At 37.6% G+C, this 23,973-nt stretch overlaps 1 protein-coding gene across 6 annotated transcripts in view; it reads right to left on the reverse strand.

Moving 5' to 3' along the window:
- MME (membrane metalloendopeptidase) overlaps positions 1 to 23,973 on the reverse strand; it is a 116,221-nt gene that overhangs the window by 39,698 nt on the left and 52,550 nt on the right. For 4 of the 6 annotated variants that reach the window (XM_027543115.1, XM_027543098.1, XM_027543139.1 and 1 more), the window contains 9 exons: positions 17,229 to 17,363; positions 13,947 to 14,021; positions 12,962 to 13,063; positions 11,200 to 11,336; positions 10,997 to 11,090; positions 9,728 to 9,856; positions 8,868 to 8,966; positions 5,469 to 5,549; positions 4,098 to 4,201 (listed from right to left, as the gene is read on the reverse strand). In XM_027543115.1, coding sequence (XP_027398916.1) covers positions 4,098 to 4,201; positions 5,469 to 5,549; positions 8,868 to 8,966; positions 9,728 to 9,856; positions 10,997 to 11,090; positions 11,200 to 11,336; positions 12,962 to 13,063; positions 13,947 to 14,021; positions 17,229 to 17,363 — 956 coding nt within the window. The remainder of the gene's footprint in view (positions 1 to 4,097; positions 4,202 to 5,468; positions 5,550 to 8,867; positions 8,967 to 9,727; positions 9,857 to 10,996; positions 11,091 to 11,199; positions 11,337 to 12,961; positions 13,064 to 13,946; positions 14,022 to 17,228; positions 17,364 to 23,973) is intronic. The other 2 variants (XM_027543131.1, XM_027543123.1) reach the window with 1 other exon arrangement.

Raw genomic sequence — 23,973 nt, forward strand, 5'->3', positions numbered from 1 at the left:
TAGGTACTCAGAAACCCCATGAACCAACAGCCTTGTAAATTTAAATCTTTGTCCTTTGCAGTTGCCAGCTGCTTGAATGGGCAGAAGGAGGTTCTTTTAGCCAAATGACTAACTTAGGCATATCACACTCAAACTTTCTGACTTTCTCAATCTTTTGAATTCTTAAGCAGAGAAAACAGAGATCATATTGGACGTATTCACCAACGATGATGGTGAAATGCTTGGATATATCAGTATTTATTTTAGTGGCTGAGTTCACTTTATCAGCACTGTTACCAATTGACTGTTTTATCAATCATTCACTCTGTCATCATTGAAGGAAGGTCCACATTCTATTCATCAATGTTCAATCTCTGGTGGCACAAATACATGACTTCTGCTTTCTTTCAACAAGGGCTATTCCAGCTAAATGTAACATAATATACTGGTGACTAAAATATGTGTAAGGTATCATACAAGGACAAGGTGAAGAGAGAAATGTAAGGGATGCATGAGTGAGGAGATAACACTCAAGAAGAATTATAGTAAGTGTAGGTTTCTGATAAATGAACAAGGGTGGAAAGAGTGGTCCGAGGTAAGGGATAAGGAGGAGGAAGAGATGGAGCAGTGATTTTAAAGTAATTCCTATGGCTGGAGATTTGGGACAATGCTGTGGGGTAGGGTGACTCTGAAGGGATTCTAGAGTGTGAGCAGTAGATTGTAGAGCTTTGTACAAGCTTCATGAGATGGGCAGAACACATTGAAAGGTTTTCATCAGAAAACAACATGACTCAGTCTGTGTTTTTAAAAGCTCTCTAAGGTGGTAGCCTGGAAAATTAGCTCAAGATTGACTGTGAGATGATTGAGAAGATTAGGAAAAATATTGTAATCACTCTGGTGAACAATGAGAAATGTCCGAATAAGGCATGACAATGGAGATGTAAGATGGATCCACATGCCCTCATGCCAATAAAATAGTTAATTAGCAGCTGGTGGATATAAACATTTTTTAAGATAGGATTTGTAGTAAATATCACAGCAATTGCGAGAGATGATAGAAAAGAACTGCTCTGAAATGATGAACCCACGTGTGTGTGTGTGTTAGTCGTTCAGTCGTGTCCAACTCTTTGTGACCCACGGACTGTAACCCACCAGGCTCCTCTGTCCATGAGATTCTCCAGCCAAGAACACTGGAGTGGGTTGCCATGCCCTTCTCCATGGGAATCTTTCTGACCCAGGGATAGAAAACAAACTCATATCAGGACCTCCCTAGTAGTCTAGTTTCTAACACACTGTGCTCCCAATGCAGGGGGCTTGGGTTCCAAGCCTGATCAAGGAACTAGATCTCACATGCCATGGCTAGGATCCAGTGCAGCCAAATAAACAAATAAATATATTAAAAAAAAAAAAAAAAAAGGAAAGCAAACTTATAGTTACCAAAAGGGAAAGGGGGAGGGGGATAAATTGGGAGTTTAGGATTGACATATACATACTGTTATATTTAAGGTAGATAACCAACAAAGGCCTAGAGTATAGCTAGTATAGTATACTAGAGTATAGCTATACTAGAGTATAGTATAGTTCCCTAGCATAGGGAACTTTACTCACTATTTTGCAATAACCTAAATAGGAAAAGAATTTGAAAAAAGAATAGATATATGTATAACTGAATCACCTTGCTGTACACCTGAAACTAACACAGCATTGCAAATCAAGTATGCTGCTGCTGCGTTGCTTTAGTCGTGTCCGACTCTGTGCAACCCCATAGACGGCGGCCAACTAGGCTTCCCGTCCCTGGGATTCTCCAGGCAAGAACACTGGAGTGGGTTGCCATTGCCTTCTCCAATGCATGAAAGTAAAAAGTGAAAGTGAAGTCGCTCAGTTGTGTCCGACTCTAGCGACCCCATGGTAGCGACCCCTGCAGCCTACCAGGCTCCTCCGTCCATGGGATTTTCTAGGCAAAAGTACTGGAGTGGGTAGTCCAATATAAATTTAATTTTTAAAAAAAAATCAAAATTCCTAAATTAAAAGTATCATCTTGTAAAAATATCTCACAATATTGAATATGAGCAAGTATGATTCAATATAAAAAGGAATTAACATTAATGCAAAGATTCTGACCTGAGAAGGGGGTGTGGTACTTAAAAAGAATACCAGTACCTGAGACCCCACCTAGAGGCAAGTCCATCACAATCTAGGGTGGGAAAGCTGGAGAATCAGTCTATTTCAAATGCTCTCCAGCTGAATCTAAAGTGCAATCAAGAGTGTTGAACCCTTGTATTCAGCATACAGGTAGAAGATGAAGAAGGAAGAAAAACTAGCCTCATATGGCAGTGAAGACCTTAAAAGGCATATTGCACTTGTCACTGACTGTCAGAGGCTCATGAAAAGATCCAAAAAGTACTACTGAGCTGTGCATGCTATTGAGAAAACATTCATTAAATCTTAGATACAGTCTTTGCTATTGAGTATCTGTGGTAAAGAGAAAAGAACTCAGAGAAGATCAACACATATGATGAAAAGGAGTGAAAATTACATACTACATTACAAAATTATTAAGGAACTGAGAATATGTTAACTTCCAAAGAAAACATCAAGCAATAATTCAACAACGATTTTTTAAATTATGAAGAAATATTCTGATGTCAGGTGGATGCAGCTTATATTAGCTCTTTTCGGAAGGAATATTTGATGATAATTATATATAGGTATTTTACAAAGTGCTAACAATTATTAAATGTAAGTATATAGTATGTAACTATATTTTGTAAAGAAATAAAAACATTCAGACTTGATTATAAATTTTTCCACAAGGTATTCTTTTTGATGACTTTCTGTCAATTTCTACAGCTAGGACTTGACCACTGAGTATGACAGAAGCCATATGTACTCAATCTCTTTCTTTCCCACCTGGGGCACTAAACGTTCTCTGACATTTGCTGCCCTATTTTTAGTACCAGATAACATAACATTTGCTCCAGTGGAAACACAGGGGTCAGTAAAAGAAATTGCCGTCTTTTTCAGAATACCTGAAGGATTAAAAATGTTGTACAGGGATTGAAATGTATTGGCATTTTCATACTGGGAATTTTGTCCAACCTGTACTTGGTTTACTGAGAATAGAACACTCTGTCATCAAATAGTTCTTCTGCACTTTGTCCCTTTCTTGGCACATTTCCCTCCTGGAGGCAGTTTGTTATAACACATCTTTCCTACACTCTACTATTGTAATATAATGTAATTGAATCAAGGTTCACCTTTGATTTTTCCAGTTCCCATCTTGACTTGGTCGCTATTCCAAAATATTAACTTAATAAATGTTAGTGAAAGAATAAAGGAATATAGGAGTGAACCATACACTTCACTAGCATGGTATTGTGTCAGTTACCACAAAGATCAAGTTAGTATATTTACTTTGCACTTGCTCACTCATTAATTTAGTTTTAATTGAAAATCTCCTATGTATCCAGCACTGTGCTGAATGATCTCCTATTCTCTTGGAGCTGTGTGGGGAAAAGTCCACACAGTTCTAGGGACTTAAGTGCATAAACACTTATGTTGATAAATATTTTAAAGACATCCATTTAACCGAAAAATAAACATTAAGCTGATCATTACTATGATGTACTAATACCACTAGTAAGCAGAGACTGAATCATTTGAAAGCTATGAATGTGACTGAACCCTGATATCTCAGATTTGGTTCTCACAAGGTTGAGAGAAGTGTTACCTGGACAAGCTAGGTAGGGGATGGAGTTGCAGGATGGCTGAACAATAGAAAGGTAGGTGGGTCTGAGGGTAGATGATAATTCTGAGTACAGTAATAGACCCAAAGAAGGTCTGAAGGATCTAAGGACTGCTTAGACTAAAGTGTTCTAGGGAGCTCTGTCCACAAAGTAGAAGGGACAGACGATAATATGAGAAGAAACCAAGGGTGGTCTAACACCGTAAGGAAAAAATTTATATTTTGATTAAATCCTCCTATATTCTTAGATGCTCTTAGAAGTACTCAATAGAAAGAGAACATTTCACCTTTTAACATTTATTCTAAGTCAGGTTCTTAATCCAACAAAGGGCCTCTTCTGAATGAACATATTAGAAAATTGAAATATACATACTCATCCTTGTCCACCTTTTCTCGAAGCTTCTTTAGTTGTCTATTTTGGCCAAACTTCAAGTTTTGAATTATATTCTCAAAGTATTCTTCTTCCTGGTAGCTCAACTATATTAATTTAAAAGAATTTTGAGAACAATATTAAAAATGTGTCTCCAAAGTTTTGCTAAATAGCATTAAGAGATTATCACTTAATAAAGTTAGCAGAGAGCATTAAAACTTACCAAAGAAAAATTAAGTTCTAATTAATTCTATACAAGTCACTGCTGCTCTGGCTGAATTATTTCTTCAGTGTATTCTTTTCTAATTAATCAAATGAAACTAAGTGTCAAACAAGCTTTTCTATATTTGTATCAATCCTTACATGACAGATAACAGCATTCTTATTTACTGTGTTATAAGAACACTTATTCTTCTAATCCTCAAAATAATTTTATGAAGATGGGCTATTATCACCATTATTAAAGTTGAGGAAACTGAGGCACAGACAAGTCACTTGTCCAAGTTAATTAGTGATGAAGTTGAGATTTGAACCCTAGGAGTCTGACTTTGAGTTGATGCTCTTAGCCAGTTAGTGTGTGGTAGAGCTGAGATCTGAACCCATGCAGTTCAGCTCTGAGGCTATATGCTCAGCCACTAGACTCCTGCCACAAGGGCCCCAAGGATGCACATGCTACAGTGAGCTCATTTTTTTTTAAAGTCAAGCTTTTCTGCAATAGAAAAAGAAATGAGGACACTGTGCCTTGCAAACTCTCAAGTTAGGCTAGTAATCAACGATTAGAAATCATCATCACCGGATCTAGGCAAGGACCACCTTGTCACCAAGGTGGCAAGTAGTCGTGGAGACTGCAAGGTTAGCAATAAGCTCTTATGTGACTCTGAAATCCATACTTCAATCAACTCTGGTTTCATCATTTACATTACACAGGGGAATAAAACAGTTTCTTATTCTCGAATAATAGATGCTTTTTTTCCAAATAGAGAAGACATGACCAGGTTAATCCAGTGGAGAAATAATTAGAAATTGGAAAGAAACCTGAAGATTTGACTTTTCAGGCATGTATAAGAAGCCTGAGTACTGCCGGTTCATCACTTAAATATCCATGCCTTGATGCACTTAAAAAAAAAACACCAAGTTTTTATCACTACTCTTAAAATGGACTATATAGAAAGCAAAATAAGAAAACCAAATACAGACCAGGCCAATGAAACAATAAGCTAACACTAAAACAAACAGTTCTGGCTTCAGTGTTAAAGGCTTAATATAATAAGAGCTCTCTGTGTAGGCCCTCATATGTTCTGGCCCCCCCATAGCAAGAAATGACATTGCCCCCAGCCTCAGGCATCATCAGTGTAGAGTCCTTTTAAGACTTACCTCAAGGTACTCTTTATTCAATTTGTCATCATTTGAAATAATGTCATCAGGATAGCCAATTCTTTCTTTAATTGCTAAGGCCTATGAAAATTATAATATTGAATGTGAGCATGATTATGAACTTTCAAATGCAAACTTTATGATTGTGCCCTTGACTGGAAATTGAATAACTTGATCCATACTGTTTACAAAATGAGTATTTGACCACACTTAAACAGAGTCTTTGCCATGGCTTCTTCCTGGAATTCAAAATAAAAGTGTCCTGAAATTTAGCTTCTAATACCCTATTCTCATAGTCTGAAGCTTGCCCAAGAAAATTAACATTAAAAACTGACAAATCTTTGTTCCACAGGTATTGAAACAAAGGTATTACAAACACAGGTATTACTCTTATGAACTTTTTCTCTATAAGGCTTTTTTCGTCAATCTTACAGTCCATGGGGTCGCAAGAGTCGGACACAACTTAGCGACTTAACTACTACGACTACTACTACTATAGGAGAAATAATATTTAGAACTTCCATTCTAGTAGCTTATCTTTCCACTTCACCAATTTGGCTGAGAAAACAGATGTGGGCTTACAGGTTCAGTGCCAAATATTCTTCTTGAATATTGGTTCCTGGAGTTTTTATGTTCTCTTTCGGTCTCCAGAGCTAGAGTACCCAACTTTCCACAGTTAAATGAATGATATTAGTTAAATGAGTAGAAAGCAGGGTTTTCCTTGTTATACCATCTCATGTTTACCACTTGCTTACTACTGTTTGTATATGTGCATGCTAAGTTACTTCAGTTGTGTCTGACTCTTTGCAACCCTATGGACTGTAGCCTTCCAGGCTTCTCTGTCCATGGGATTCTCTAGGCAAGAATACTGGAATGGGTTGCCATGCCTTCCTCTAGGGAATCTTCCCAATCCAGGGATCAAACCTGAGTCTCTTAAGTCTCCTGCATTGGCAGGTCAGTTCTTTACCACTAGCACCACGTGGGCCATCCTTAAAATTGTTTACTTATAATTATTTCATTATTACCACTTGCTTGTGGTTGCTAAGTCACTTCAGTTGTGCCCAATTCTATGTGACACTATGGACCATAGCCCACCAGGCTCCTCTGTCCATGGGATTCTCCAGCCAAGAATATTGGAGTGGGTTGCTAAGCCCTCCTCCACGGGATCTTTCCAACCCAGGGATTGAACCTGTGTCTCTCATGTCTCTTGCACTGGCAGGCGAGTTCCTTACCACTAGCGCCACCTGGGAAGCCCACTTGCTTACTACTTGCTATTTCTATTTTTCACTTCTCTCATTTTTCTCAAAGATATTGGATTCAATCATGCCACACTGCTCTTAAATAATTTAACTAATTTACATTTTTCATGAGGTATTAAACTTGTATCTCTGAGTTATTAGTTTTGCCATCAAATGGATGCGGTTTTGTTACAAATCTGTTTCATGAGTCTAGGATTTCCCCAGTGGATCAGACAGAGGTGTCAGCTAATCTAATAGGCCCAGCCTATTTTCTTTCCATACTGTCAGCCCATAATAAATCACTCCCCTCTCAGTGGTATTTTCTTTTCTAGAAGATATTTCCCCCAAAAGTATTCTAAGGGATACAAAATCTACAGAAATGGGAGGTACTACATAAGAAAGGATATATTGTAAAATATTTGGGGTAAATACTGTGACCGCTTCCCAGGTGGTTCAGTAGGTAAAGAATCCACCTTGCTGGTGCAGAAGACTCAGGAGACATGGGTTCAGCCCTTGGGTTGGAAAGATCTCTGGAGAAGGAAATGGCAACCCACTCCAGTATTCTTGCCTGGAAAATTCCATAGACAGAGGAGCCTGGCAGGCTACAGTCCATGGGGTCGAAAAGAGTTGGACATGTCTGAGCGACTGAGCACGCGAGCACTATGACAGAAACATGAAGCAGGCTCTTTCACTGAAGGATGTCTTAGAGTCTATAATTAAGTAATTGCAAGTATCCAAGAGGATGAATTAGTCTGCCTATTTATTCATTCAATTTGTGTTCTAGGGTCTACAACAAACCAGGTACTTTGTGAGGGGTTGAGGATACAATGCAAAAATTTCTGCTCATGGAGAGTTTATTGTAAAGGTCAATGGTAGGCAATAAAATGAATATTAACTCTCAAGTGTGATGTATGATGCCATAAAATCATACTCTAGAGGCATGTAACCTAATCGAGGGTACGATCAAGGAAGCCTTCCTTCAGGATGTGTTGCCTAAACTTTTTGAGTATGGGACTCTTTCACAAAGCAATTTGCAGATCCAGAGTTTTATATCACCTTGGGAAATTATTAAGTCTAGAACAACTTAATTGGTTACATCAAAAAGAACCATGTTATGACAGCTAGAACACGAAACGAGCAAATCCAGCCTGAACTTCTGAGGAGCTAGACACAGTGCTGCAAAGACAGCTATCCTGGGGTGCCAAATTCTAGATCTGAGTCATCCAGGGTTCTGTGGTCACTGAAGAAGATGATCCTTCTATGTGATCTAATCCTGAAAGAAAACTAGACTTCAGTTGGATTCTCTTATTATAAATAGATTTATGGACTCTTTCTGTGTTAAGTTTAGAGAATGGTCTGTTCTTCCTGCTACTCTAACTACTGAGGAATAATCAGGTTGCATGTGAATACTGCTTATAAAGCACATACAGTTTTCACTGGACATGTTCCTTCTAGTTTTATATAGTTATCAAGACAATGGCATAGTAAATTTAAACCTGGGATTTCCTTAGAATTTCCATTTTGCTTATTCTATGCAAGATGTTAAAAATCTCAATAAACGGTGAATAGTGGGGGTACATAAGAATAGTTTATAAAGAGCTCCGTCAACATCTCTGTAACTGTAGGACACTCCATAGTATTCAAATAATGCACTACCTCAAATTGGCTTAATAGAAATTTGGTATTATTTTTCCCTAGGTTATATTAAAAAAAACAAACAAACAACTAAATAGCACATGTTTACAAATTTTTAGCTAGAAATTTGCATTAAAGATTACTGAATATTGGTAGAAGTCTTTTAAATATGTTTCATAAAAAGGAAAATATGAACCACTGATAATATCTTTTAATGCTTTCTTATTCACATAAGATTTTTCTCTTATTTTCTTGGTTTGTAAAGACTTCTTTTTTAAAGAAAAGGAGTTTTTCAAAGTTTTGAGCTGAACATGGAGAGTAGGAGCTAGTTGCAAAGAAATAATGAAAGATGAAAATAATAGGAAAAAACTTCATCCATGAAAATTGTTCCTGGATATGTTACATCTTGAAAGAGTGTATTTTTATTTTATACAATTCTTGATTAGCATATTTCCCCCAAATATCATAAAAGTTCATCATTTCTTATAGATTTTTCTTTGGTAGTTAGCTCTGCCTTGCTCTTTACCTTTTCTTCAGCTTTCTTTTTTGTTTCAGCATCCATCCAAGTTAGGTCATCTAAAGTTTGAATAAAAACCGCCCGGATCTGGGCAATTAAATCCTCAACCTTAAACCAAAAGAACAGAAAGCAAATATGAGCCATGAGATAATTTTTTGTAATAAAAATTAAGAAAAATAGAATTATAAGCTGTGTTGATGTGATTCAATAATATGTTAATAAATATAAATTTATAAATGGTCTAAACAAATGGATATATATGGATAATTATATTTTTAAAGCAGCACTTCCATTATCAACCCTAACGACTGAATAGATCCTAATGTATACATTAATAAAATTCTTCTTTAGAATGTATGGTTTCCATTATCAAGAAAGAAGAACTAACATAAAATAGTAGCTGTCATTACTATTAATAGTTCAGTTAAGCATGAAGTAGCATTTCAATAGATTCTTTCACCTTGCCTATAAGTTCCTTTGTCTTCCCTTCAGTAACAATAAAATATACAGTACTTGGCTTATACTTCAAATGAACTCTGATTTACTTTCTGTTTTTTTTTAAGAAAAAATACTAATTCTTAGTCAATTTTGCTAATAGAAGAGACTACAAATGACTATATTATAAGAACATGTGATTAGGTATTGTGAATACACTGCTTTTGGAAAATGGACAATTGCTTTTGGGTTAAACAATATTAGGATTAGAAAAATACGCAGACCCTTGGGGGAGGGAGGATAAGATTTATTGGGTAATAATGGCAAATGGTAATTCAGAAGTTCTCAGCCAATCAGTAAAATTTTAGGAAATGATGGACTACTGTGACTTCCCATTGATGCAAACTGATAGAGTACTGTGCTTAAAACATTACCACATGTTTACTATCTCCAGGAAATGCCGCTTCCACATAGAGCCTTCCCACGGCATTTTCCATATTCCCATTGACATAGTTTGCGCAGCGCCTCCAAGTTGCTGTTTCTGATGTTGTGCCATAAAGAGCCTATGGGAGAGAGAAAGGAAATGGCATTTGAGCAGGCGTAGATAGCCGAAGTGCAGTGAGAGCACAGATTTCATAGGACTCTACTCTTACATCTCAAATTCTTTCAATATTCATTGCTTCTCCTCACACGTCAGGATGTCCGTGCACAGGAAAAAATGTAATCCAATAGAATTATTACTTATATATGATCTGGAAATAAGGTATATTTTCAGTAGCAAGTCCTAGAAGAACTGTTGGCTACTGCAAGTTAATATCCTTCTGGACCACCTTAGGGAAAAAACTCTGCCCCGCCAAATCTCAAAATAATGCTGTTGCCACTGCATAAACATAAACATGAAGCAATATTCAATATATGTACCAAGGGAGAGACCTGGTATACAAGAAAACACATTGCTGTTTTTCAATGCTTTTGCTGAACTTCCAGTACTTAGAAGAACTGCATGTGTACACATTTAAGTACCAATAAAGGGATACATTTGTGGAAGGAAAATTTAGCAAAACACAGCTTTTATCTTCTTTAATTTTTAAAATATCTACATTTTCTTTTAAAGGGTAAAAAATTAAAAATTTCAATCAATGAGAATTATTCCCTTCCCATGACACCAACCAATACATTTGTGAGAATTTCTTCTTTTTCACATTAGGACTTTGTCTTTCCCCTCACATTAGGACCAAAATGATGATTGTTTAAATAATATGGGTACAGCCCAATAAAAGGTCTTAAGGGTATCTCCAGGTAGGTGTGTTCTCAGTGGGTAATCCACACAATGTAGTCCATCTGTTTGTATGTCTACTGTGCTGTGAGTACTAGAAAAATCAAATTAATTGAGATAGATAGCCCTGAAATTACTTGGAACACAACACCAAACCAAACCAGTACTCTTTCATGAACTGTGTAAATAACCAAATGCCCTTCCTTCCAGGGCAATTCAATCATGGTGCCAAAGTAGACAGGACAACAGAGCACCTGAAACCTGGCTTTCCTAGGCAACACGGCTTGAATACAGGCAAAGTAAGCAACATTTGGCCTTCTGTCTCTTCGCAAAGTTTACCACATTCTAGCAATGGACATGGCAAGCCTTCATAACCATGGATCTCTTTATGCTTTAAGTCTTAAGAAAAGAGAGATTTTTTCTTCACCTTGCGGAAAGCATTTCTGGACTCCTTGTAGTTTCGGCTGAGGCTGCTTACAAGATCCATTATGAACCGCCAGGACATTAAATTTTGAAGATCTCTGTATAAAAAAACCCACCACCCAGCAACAGAAAAGATGAGGCTGCAAAGCTTCTAAAGAATGATATTAAATGCAAACTTTGGGGACACGGGGACGCTGACATACCTACCTGGCAGAATATTTGGCAAGAATGAGCTTAAGATTGGTTAAATATTCTGGAGCATAAACAATCACTTCTTCCTCATGTGGAATATTGATATTCACGGTTGACATGATTTCATTTGTGAAATTTGACCAGCTGAATGGCTGGAAAAAATCAGGCACAAAACATTCAGTAATTATGGATTTTTCTTCTTGGTTCCAAGAATCAGTTATGGTTACATGGTCAGACATGGTTACAGTGTCAATTGTATCCTATATAACTATCACAATGGTCAGTGTGATATTTGTTTGGGCTTCTTCTTTAATTGCTTCTGTCAGTTTTTGAATAAAAATTAGTTCTGCAGCATAATTATTTAAATGCAGAATTAAACCAACCATTTAAGAGCAATAACAAAGCCTCTAAGAGTAGTAGTCATATGGTAGAAATCAGGCTCAATGTCATATTCTTGGTCTAGCCAGAAGAGAGAAAAAGAAATTTAGCTATAATGTTTTCTAGGTTTAAGCAAAAATTTAAATGGGTATAATATGCATATTCCTTAAAAGTGTATGTTAACAGACAATTCGTTTTAACACAGTAATCCATTTCAGTGGAGACTGTGTTGTACATGAAGGTGAAAGCACACTATTGTTCTAGCAGAGGTATAAGTAATGGTAATGACACAACACACATGGTCTCGTGAGGATGAACAAAACGTATTTTACGCTATCAATGTCAGGTCTATATAGACATGCAGTTTTCACACTACAGAAGCTGGATTTGGAGTTACTGAGAGATAGAATCTTGTTTCTCTATTATTCTTTCAGTGGGAATTGTGGGTATTCAACCACCAATGGATATAAGGAAAGATAGCAAAAGTGAAGACTATGCAAATCTTGCTGAAATGTCACATTTCAATGCTTGAGAATGTTTAAGATTACAGATATATTAGGCTACCTAGAAGTACATAAATACACTGATCACTTACTCAGTATGAGGTGCTATGGCTTTTCTTGATTTCTTTTAGTGGCATGGACTATTTTTTCAAAACATTTATTAAACACTTATTAAAAAGCTTTATGTAAGAAATTCCTTGTTTATTGCAACTAGACAATAAACAAAACAACAACTGCAATTGTTTATTGCAATTCCAAATAGAATTCCATCACTGAATGTGGTAGTTTGTAGATTTTATGAATGTTGCTTCATTATTCAATTGTGTGCATCGGCTCACACACAGAATATATGCATAGCTTAGAAAAGATTATTAAATACTAGCTAAGGAATTACTACTAAGCAAAAAGATGTCAATTGACATTTATAAATGGTACCCACAGATTTTTCTGTTTCCTGTGTTCTATCTCTCCATTATTGCTTTGAACACCTCCATAGATGGCCCTGATGAGAACATGGCAAGTTCTATGAATAAATTATTCTTTTTTTGGAGGTAATAAGTCTGGTACATATTATATGACTGTCCAAGTCCCATAGTTATATAATGGCCTTTCAGAAGGATTTTCCCTTTTAATGTTTCTAAATCCTTTTTTATGATACTTTCTAATACTATTCCATAGCTGCTTTGAAAAGGCTTTTTATCTTTGAAATTCACTCTAATTAAATATAAATAGAATAGTTTTTTTCAAGTCTTTTCCTAAAATCAAATGATTGGTATCATCTAAATTCATTTTGATGTTCAATTTACCTCAATAAATTAAAAAATCATTGAATTTTAACTTCATTTTAATATTAACTTTGAAAATGACATAATAAGTACTTAAATCTTGCTACTTACCTTCCCACTGAATTCCAGTGAAAATTTATTTTGGACCTCAGCTAATGTCATTTTGTTATAAAGAAGCATTGGATCATTTCGATCTTCAGATTTAGTTGTAGCCTATGGATTTAATGTTTTATTATTATTTTAGATCAAGAATTCTTTTGAAAAATACACCTTTATACAAGGGGGAAAGAAATATGGCATTGGTACAACATAATTATATTTGTTTTTATATTCTGTATTTGTTTCATGATTTATCTTGTCACATCAAGAAGAAAAGAGAAATTAAGAGATTTTAAGTATATTTAGTAACAATCATCAAGATTTGGTTAGTGTTAAGTCTGAGGGCTTCTTTGCTGGCTCAGTCAGTAAAGAATCGGTGAGCAGTGCAGGACATTGCCTGCAATGCAAGAGACCTGGGTTTGATCCCTGGGTCAGGAAGATTCCCCTGGAGCTACCCACTCCAGCATTCTTGGCTAGGAAATCCCATGGACACAGGAGCCTGGCAGGCTACAGTCCATGTGGTCTTCAAAAATCATTTTGTATTTTTATAACAACGAAAAACATCAGCAATATTTGCAGCCCTCCTTCCTTCCATGGCTAATGGGCAGCACAGTTGTGCCTGTGGCTATTTCATATAATGATTTTCTTGAATAAAGTAATTTCCAATTAATCCCTCAAATACTCTGCTGCTGCTACTGCTGCTAAGTCGCTTCAGTCGTGTCCGACTCTGTGCGACCCCATAGACAGCAGCCCACCAGGCTCCCCCGTCCCTGGGATTCTCCAGGCGAGAACACTGGAGTGGGTTACCATTGCCTTCTCCCACTCTGTCTGCTACCCACCACCATTCAGTGTCCTAGTTAAAATTCAGACAGGAAAACACACATACACACACCCACAATGATTTCTGCCAAGAACTGAAGGCAAGTGAGACCAAGAAAATCCCTAGTACACAGTGTAGGTAGGTGCCAAATTATCTGAGGGGAGTGCTAGCACTTACTTCTGTGACTGTCCGCTCATGTGGCCTAACGAGTTTAGTAATATCATCATCATCCAGTATTACTGTTTTCACTGACTGAAAAAGAAAATTTCAATAACAACTCCCCAACTAGTGGTTGAAAGGAGTAGAAGCAATTTTAAGTGAAGAGAGACCAAAGGTAAAAATGGGAATTATTTCTCTAGTTAACAATGACTTGTGATTTCAGTTCACGGATTTATTTATTTACTTCAAGAAAAATGCAAAAAGGCAAAATGGTTGTCTGAGGAGGCCTTACAAAGAGCTGAGAAAAGAAGAAAGTGAAAGGCAAAGGAGAAAAGGAAAGACATACCCATTTGAATGCAGAGTTCCAAAGAATAGCAACGAGAGAGAAGAAAGCCTTTCTAAGTGAACAAAGAAAAGAAATAGAGGAAAACAATAGAATGGGAAAGACTAGAGATCTCTTCAAGAAAATCAGATATCAAGGGAACATTCATGCAAAGATGGGTATAATACAGGACAGAAACAATATGGACCTAACAGAAGCAGAAGATATTACGAGATGGCAAGAATACACAGAAGAGCTGTACCAAAAAGTCTTAATGACACAGGTAACCACAATGGTCTGGGCACCCACTTAAGTGTGAAGTCCAGTGGGCCTTAGGAAGCACTGCTATGAACAAAGCTAGTGGAGGTGATAGAATTCCAGCTGAGCTATTTCACATCCTAAAAATTATGCTATTAAAGTGCTGTGCTCAACATGCCAGCAAATTTGGAAAACTCAGCAGCAGCCACAGGACTGGAAAATGTCAGATTTCATTCCAATCCCAAAGAAGGGCAATGCCAAAGAATGTTCAAACCTCACAGTTGCTCTCATTTCACTTGCTAGCAAGGTAATGCCCAAAGTCCTTCAAGCCAGTCTTCAACAAAAGGTGAACTGAGAACTTCCAAGTACACAAGCTGGATTTAGAAAAGGTAGAGGAATCAGAGATCAAATTGTCAACATCTGATGGACCATAGAAAAAGCAAGAGAACTCCAGAAAAAGTCTACTTCTGCTTCATTGATTACACTAAAGCCTTTTACTGTACGAATCACGAAAAACTGTGGAAAATTCTTAAAGAGGTGGAAATACCAGACCACCTTGCCTGCCTCCTAGAAGCTTGTATGTAGGTCACGAAGCAACAGTTAGAACTGGATATGGAACAACAACCGGTTCAAAATTGGGAAAGGATTATGACAAGGCTGTATATTGTTATCCTGCTTATTTAACTTCTATGCTGAGTATGTCATACAAAATGCCAGGCTGGATGACTCTCAAGCTGGAATCAAGATTGCCGGGAGAAATATCAACAACCTAAGATAGCAGATGACACTACCCTAATGGCAGAAAGTAAAGAGAAACTTAAGAGCCGCTTCATGAAGGTGAAAGAGAGCGAAACAGCTGGCTTAAAACTCAACATTCAAAAAAAATGGCATCTGGTTCCATCACTTCATGGCAAATAGATGAGGAAACAATGGAAACAGTGACAGACTTTATTTTCTGGGGCTCCAAAATCACTGCAGATTGTGACTGCAGCCATGAAATTAAAAGACGCTTGCTCCCTGGAAGAAAAGCTATTGCAAGCCTAGAAAGTATATGTATTAAAAAGCAGAGACATCACTTAGCTGATAAAGGTCCGTATAGTCAAAGCTATGGTTTTTCCAGTAATCATGTATGGATGTGAGAGTTGGACCATAAAGAAGGCTGAGTGCCAAAGAATTGATACTTTCAAACTATGGTGCTGGAGAAGACTCTTGAGAGTTCCTTTGACAGCAAGGAGATCAAACCAGTCAATCCTAAAGGAATCAACCCTGAATATTCACTGGAAGAACTGATGCTAAACTGAAACTCCAATACTTTGGACACCTGATGCGAAGGGCTGACTTATTGAAAAAGACCCTCATGTTGCGAAAGACTGAGGGCAAGAGGAGAAGGGGGCGACAATGGACAACTTGTCAATGGACATGAGTTTGAGCAAACTCCAAGAGATAGTGAATGATAGAGAAGGTTGGTATGCTGTAGTCCTCTGGGTCACAAAGAGTTGGATATGACTGAGTAACTGAACAACAACAACTTAAAGATTATGTTTGTAAAATCTGCCTGCAGTGATATGCTGGACATTGTTAGAGACACATAGGTGATTCAGAGAGCACTAAGACCCCACTAAATCTCAGTGTCTGAGAGGAGAGAAAATATAGACACAAAGAATTTTGAAGTAAGATACGACTATTATAGAGCTGAGGCTGGTCAAAGGAGCACACAGTCTGATAAGGTACAAGTGGTAAAAACCCAGGGTAATAAACTATGCTTCTCTAAGAATTCTGTTTCCAACACAGAACCATGTGTAACCCATCAAACTGCCACTCATCCAGCTGCAGCTCCAACCAATGTCTGGTTCTGATTCTAGACTTTTAGTTTCATGTGGCCCCAGGAAAGCTAAAATTGCCCTCAAAGATCTTTCATTTTCAAGATTCTGATGGCAAACTGCCAAGCAGATGGGGATTTAGGACTGTAGGTTGCTGGTGGCAATGTCACAGCTCTGTGGATCCTAGACTGAAACTGACTATGAGATCAGTCAATAACCTGGATGCTGTTTAGACAGAGTTCACTTGCTTGAGACTGCAGATCCTGTCAGAGGAACGTCAGAACAGAATGTGCCAACTCAGCCTCTAAGGGCTGACCCAGAACCAGAGGAATCTCAGCAACAGACCCCTTTGGCTTTGCTGATAAACTCCTCCTGTCAGATCTCCCCTGAGCTAATAAGCAGCCTGACAGTCTGAACTCAGTGAATTTCATATGGTAGTGTGGCCATGTTAAGAGGCTAATACTTCTTAGCAAAGGGATAGAGACAATTTCTGTGGTCACCTTAAATTTTAAAACTTTAAAATAAAGCAAAATTGTATACATTAAAATTAAAACAGCTTTGCTGAATAGTCATCACATGTGTCCTGAATCTCAAGGGCATCTCAACAACAGTGTGACTGCAAATAGTTAAGATCTTGACGTGCTCCAGTTATAATAGGTCATTAAACAAATCTAGTTTAATATTTGTCAAACTTAGTATGTCTCCTGGATGTCTGGAATTTGGTTTACTGAAAAACTCCAGTTTCAAAGGTCCTCTTGAAGTCAATGATCCATTACTGAGCTGTACATTTTTATCACTTAGTTGAGGAGCTGTACCTTTTACCCTTAAAATACAATAGAGAGGAGAAAGAAATAAAAAGCAGTTGACATTATTCATTGTATAAGAGAATATGTGTTTTACATTGGCAATTTCTTTTTCCAAATCCATAACTTTATTCATTTCCAAAGAAAGCTGGTTTTCATCTATGGGCAGTCCTCTTTCCTGACGAATCAATTTGGCCACAGAAATCATAAAATCCACATATGCCGTACAAGCCTGCAAGAAATAAATAACAGTACATTACTGAAGAACCTTCTAAATATTCATCATGGCACTTAAAATTAAAATTTATTTTCAATTCAATATTCATTTTTGGTAACAGATGAAGCACAAAATAGAAATTCGTTTCTGAATCTTAAAAGAAATGACCTGCACAGATTCAAACTCAGTGTGTCTTTGAATCATAACAGACTCTCAATGTACCTTTGAATTAGAACAGAACAATGAGGGATCACTCTAAAAGTACTAAGTCATTTAAAACTATGTGGTTATGGAGATTTTATAATCTTCAACTTTTAACCAAGTTATACTGCTTTAATAAGAATACACTCGCAAAACACTTGGTAAGCAGTAAACTAGTATTTTTTCCTTAAAAATACATTATTTTGCCAAATTTCCTTTTATCAGGTTTTCTCTGCTCATATAAATTTTTTTTCAATTATCCATGAAGAGATGGCCACAAGCATATCATATTATCAAGACATCTTTTAATTGTCTCCTCTAGCCAAGCAATATTTTTTTTTAATGAGACTGTTTTCCCATGAGCTCCTCCAAGACAAATCTGTGGGCTTTAGTTAATTCCATAGCTGGTTCTCATTACTGTGAAATTTCTAATATGCCATTTTGACTATCAGCTTTCTTCCAAAAACTCAAAATTTTCCATTTTCTATTCACACACATTTAACTGTATGAAGATAACCTATAACCTAATTATGTTATTGACCTTTTACAGAATATATAAATCCCTTATTCAAGTTCTGACTGGCACTGAACCCAGGAAATTGAATAACACTTTCATAAATCTCAGCCCACTGCTATTTAGTTATTATCTATCAGCAGTTTAAACAACTTAAAATTTATTCAAAATTTCAAGTCCCACATCAAAATTTACTCAAAATTTCAAGTCCCAGCATCAATTTGGTAAGGGCTTCCTGGTGGCTCAGTGGTAAAGAATCCACTTGCCAATGCAGGAGACTAGGGTTCAATCCCTGGGTCAGGAAGATCCCCTAGAGGAGGAAATGGCAATCCACTCTAATATTCTTGCCTGGGAAATCCCATGGATGGAAGAGCCTGATGGGCTATAGTCCATGAGGTAGCAAAAAAAATTGGACACAACAGCAATTAGACAACTACAATTAGGAAGGCCATACCACACGTTTGGGATCAATGGGTAGTTCTGAGCTTCAAATATATGTCCACACAGGATAAATATGAAGAAGAGCTGAAGAGTACTTAACCCTTTCACAGTTTCCAGGGGGTTTTATAACCCTACTGATTATCAGTGAAAGGGGCATCCTTCCTGTCACGCTGAATGAAAAGGCACATTTAAATTCACAGTGACTCAAGAGGATCACACAAAAAATTTGTAGGGAAATGAAAATATTTTATCAAACAAGAACCTAAGCAAAATGTAAGCTGTTATTAATTTGAAATTCAAGAGGACATCTTTAAGTAACATTTAGATACTGGTATTCCATGACCATTATTAAATGCTAAGTAAACAATTTCCTGGGAGAGGGCTCTCTCTTCCAAGGATACCCTGCAATTAGGAGGCTGTCTAACTAGCATCTCTATCCTGGATCTGCTGTTCAATAAAAATTTCATCTGTTTCTGTATTAAACACTTAATCACTAAGGTAACAGGGATAAAAGGATGTTTTTATGTATAGTCCTGCCAACTCCATTCTTTTCCTATTAAAAAGTAATCAGAATTCTTGTTTCACTTTGAAGAAAATAAACATGTCTGAGTTCATACCTAATGGGACCAACGATTCCAAAGTACAAGCATGCAGTGTTTTGAATTAACTGTATTTCAAATCATATAAATTCATCTGCATTCAGCAGGGAATTACTACTTGACTGCAAAGAAATGGTAATTTGAATTTTCCAATATCAATCTCTAAGATTTTTTTGTACACTATGGGATGCTTTTTTGTTAATGAGGTGAGAAAACACTAGCAAGAGTACTCTCCTCCATTTCACTGACTCTGCAAGGGTGTTACTCCTGTGTCTTTATCCCTAAAGATGTGTTTAAAGGCTACAGAACTTGGTGAGCACAAGAACTTTGTACAATGCTTCCAACCTAATGAACTGGTAAGCTTCCCAGAAAGCTAGAAGTATATGATATCATGGACTTCTGAGATGCTTGAATATTAAATACAGTTAACACAAAATACACTCTTTCCTTTAATGAGCTCCATTACCTGGCAAAATTGTACAGTGTGACTGATTAAAACATGTTTCAGTATGTTTTTTTTTTAAATTGGAGGATAATTGCTTTACAATGTTGTATTAGTTTTTGCCATACAACATGAATCAGCCATAAGTGTATATATATATATATATATATATATATTCCCTCTTGAGCCTTCCACCCACCACCACCCCCATCCCACCCCTCTAGGTCATCACAGAGCACCAGGCTGAGCTCCCTGTGTTATACAGCAACTTCCCACTAGCTAACTGTTTTATACATGGTAATGTATGTATTTCGATGCTACTCTCAATTTATCCCGCTCTCTCCTTCTTCCACTGTGTCCACAAGTCCATTCTCGACATCTGCATCTCTATTCCTGCCCTGCAAATAAGTTCATCAGTACCATTTTTTCTAGATTCCATATATATGCATTAATATGGTATTTGTTTTTCTCTTTGGAGATTTCCTTCAAAAACTAGGAATAAAACTGCCATATGACCCAGTAATCCCACTACTGGGCAAAGATTCTGAGAAACCGTAATTCAAAAAGACACATGTATCCCAAAGTGTTCATCACAACACTACCTACAATAGCCAGGACATGGAAGCAACCTAGATGTCTATTGATAGATAGTCGGATAAAGAAGTTGTGGCATATATGTACAATGGAATATTGCACGCTCAGTCACTCAGCTGTGTCTGACTCTTTGTGACCCCTTGGACTGTACCCTGCCAGGCTTCTCTGTCCATGGGATTTTCCAGGTAAGAATACTGGAGTGGGTTGCCATTTCCCCCTCCAGGGGATCTTCCTGACCCAGGAATCGAACCTACAACTCCTGTGTCTCCTGCAGTGGCAGGCAGATTCTTTACTACTGAGTTACTTGGGAAGCCCACAATGGAATGTTACTCAGCCGTAAAAAGGAACAAATTTGAGTCAGTTGAACTAAGATAGATGAACCTAGAGCTTGTTATACAGAGTGAAGTATGTCTTAGTATCTTGATTTTATCTTCTTTGGATTCCAAATTTATCCAGTAGCTGTCAAAACCCAGGCTTACTGCTGCTGTTAAATCCTTTTTACAAGAGAGGTTTCCCTGGTAGCCCAGTGGTTAAAAATCCACCTTGCAATGCAAGGGACACAGGTTTGATCCTTGGGTCAGGAAGATCCCATATGCCACAGAATAGCCAAGCCTGTGTGCCACAACTGAGCCTGTGCTCTAGAGCCCTCAAACCACAACTACTGAGCCCCTGCACTGCAGCTACCAAAGCCTGCAGCACCTAGAGCCCGCGCTCCACAAGAGAAGCCACCTCACTGGGAACACTGCACGCTGCAGCAAAGAGTAGCCCCCGCTCGCCACAACTAGAGAAAGTCTCATACAGCAGCAAAGACTCACCACAGTCAAAAAAGAAAAAGTGAATAAATCCTTAAAGTCTTTTCTACAAGATATGATTCTACTTTAACATATTAATTTTCTTCCTTGAAATACTACTAGATATGTAAAATGCCGAATAAGAGCAATTATAATTTGGGGAGAAAGTAATCAACACATATTTCAACCTTAAACAGTATATTAGCCAGAATATTTTTTAAATCAAAAATTTAATTTTTATTTTCTGTCACTAATAGAGCAACTAGATATTAGGACAAGGGTGAGAGGCAGCTATCTTCTTTGACAGTCGTAAGGTAGCCTAGTTAAAGCTTTGATACAGTGAATCCTTTACATGACAAAAAAAAAAAAACAAAACAGAGAAAACAAAAAACCTAAATATCTATGTAGTCTTTCCTTTAAAAAATAAAACATTATAAATCTCAATGCTTGTAATAGCAGGTTCGAAGATGATAATTGGTTTTAAATGGTTGGGTAAAATCCACAATCGCAGTTTTGTGAGCTTTTAAGTTATACACTATTGGTGAGATATTTACCAATACCTAACACCAGGAACTGTTACTCTAACTCTTTAATCTGCAGGACCAGGCAATAATATTTTTATGTTGGCTCTGTTCAGAAATTAGATTCCTTCTGCTTAGAAAAAAAGCTGCTATTTGTTGGAGTTGCCAAAGAGCAAGAGAGCAATGCCATTCAACTATTGTCCTTCACACTTAATATCTTTGTTAATAAGTAACAGCAAGTCCCAGGGAGTAACAGAGAGCACTCTGGAAATACTGCCTGATATTTGTGCACCTTGGTATGCCAACAACCATGGACCAGAAGTTTCATTTCCCGGACACCTCAGTCTTAGCAATTTTCTGCCCTTCCCTTTCCCAGATATTATGTGGAGCATTAAACAACTGAAAAGTCACAGAACTGTCTTATTCCTAGCCGCTGACGCCAGGGGTGTTATTTAATAGTGTTACACAGGATGTTTCGTGAGGGAACACACAGGGCCCCCACCAGGAGAGATATGTTTCCTCTCAGAAGACTATGAATTTTTTTCCACTTGACGAAGCATGTCAGGGATCATGCAGCTGCCAGAACACAGAGACTTGCTCCCCAAAGATGGATACGAACATACAGAATCACACAGCGGATCCTGGAGACAGGAAGTGAGAAAGTCCCCAGCAGCTAACAGGGCTCAGAAACAGGAGAAACATAGGCACAAGAGAATCTACTGTGGACGAACATGGGGATGGTCAGAGGCTTTTGTCAGGTTACTAATGAGAGCACCTGCAGATTCACATGAGAATTTATTGTGTAACTTCTAAGGTTTGTTGCTTATGTTTGGGAAGGTGCATGTACTTCTTTTTACAAACTGAGTTCAGATGATCTAAAAAAATTTCCCTTGACATACCCACTAAGTCCCAAGTTCAAAAGCTCCTTTATGTTTTGTTAAATACAGATACTTGGGGGAAACCTCCTGACTATTAGTCACCTGATGCCCAGAAAGAACAAAACGAGGTCAGCAGTTTCCCTTGCAGGATCTGTTTTATCAAGTCAACCAAGCAGCAGTCAGAGCAATCCTTGTAAAAACCAAATCAAATCACATCTAAATTATCCACTGACCTGGAGCGCCAGTCATTCACCTTTTATAACACTGCCTCCATTCACCTCTTTCCTTAAATTATTTTTTATTGTCTATCTCCTCTGATTAGAACATGAGCATTCTATGTGAATTAAAGACCATTTCTCTCTTGTTTCCTTGATATCCTTCCTGTCCAGAGGAGTATCTGTCACATAGTAGAAGCTCAATAAAAATAGTTAATTGTAAGTATACTGAGTAAATATCCCTCACTTACTGTGTCATCAGCCTTCTAATCATAGTCCAAGTTCAGAGCAGTTTCTTTGAGGTTGCATTTTGGGTAAGCAGGCAAACAAAATCCTCTCTTGGTTTACCCTAAGTTCTAAAACCTGTTCATCTAAAGGACTGAAAATCTCAGTTTGTGCTATTTCCAGAGTAGGTACAGCTTAGAGAATTTCCCTGGATTGTGGTTGATTTCTCTTATTCAGTACACAAGCCTTGGATCATCTCTTTTTGGCTTCTAACCATCTCAGCCATATTCTAAGTCCTCTGTCTTCATCCCTAAAGTGTTTTCTTTTTACCTTTTTTTTTTTAATGAACATCATTTTTTTTAACTGCTCTAAATTTCTTCATAACTCTCATCTCCTCTTCCTACCCTGCCATGCCTCATAGCAATATACTATATAGCTTCTAATCTCGAACCCCTTTGCTACCTCCTCAGGCTTTCATGGGAGAAGGCAATGGCACCCCACTCCAGTACTCTTGCCTGGAAAATCCCATGGATGGAGGAGCCTGGTAGGCTGCAGTCCATGGGGTCGCTGAGGGTCGGACATGACTGAGTGGCTTCACTTTCACTTTTCACTTTCATGCATTGGAGAAGGCAATGGCAACTCACTCCAGTGTTCTTGCCTGGAGAATCCCAGGGACGGGGGAGCCTGGTGGGCTGCCGTCTATGGGGTCGCACAGAGTCGGACACGACTGAAGTGACATAGCAGCAGGCTTTCATTAACTAGATGAGAGATTTTCTCACTTTTATTTTAGCCCTGAAATGCTATATTCAGATGAATGTTTTGTTAATGTATAAACAAGTAAAATGAATCTTTAAGAATGTATACTTGAAGGTGTGGCTACACAGAGCATTGTCATTGGCACACGCCAAGTGGTCCGAACATTCAGAAGCCACTCCTGTGGCTTATTCTACCTTCTCAGACAAACAGAACATAAACATAGCTACAATCCAATTATGCTCCAATATGCTGGTTACCTAACCTGTAGATTTCCTTATGAAGGAGGACAAGATAACAATTAGCCTTGAACCACTAAGGAGGTAGAGAAAGAGAAGATTTGAAACCAATTCCATTCTCCCGAATAGAGTTTAAAAACTCTTCTGAAGGTGTGATTGTTCAAGAAAATTAAGGTTGCTATTCCTTTCAGTGAATCAATATGCAAGCACTT

Source organism: Bos indicus x Bos taurus, chromosome 1 (assembly GCF_003369695.1).
Source record: "Bos indicus x Bos taurus breed Angus x Brahman F1 hybrid chromosome 1, Bos_hybrid_MaternalHap_v2.0, whole genome shotgun sequence".
Lineage (NCBI taxonomy): Eukaryota > Metazoa > Chordata > Mammalia > Artiodactyla > Bovidae > Bos > Bos indicus x Bos taurus.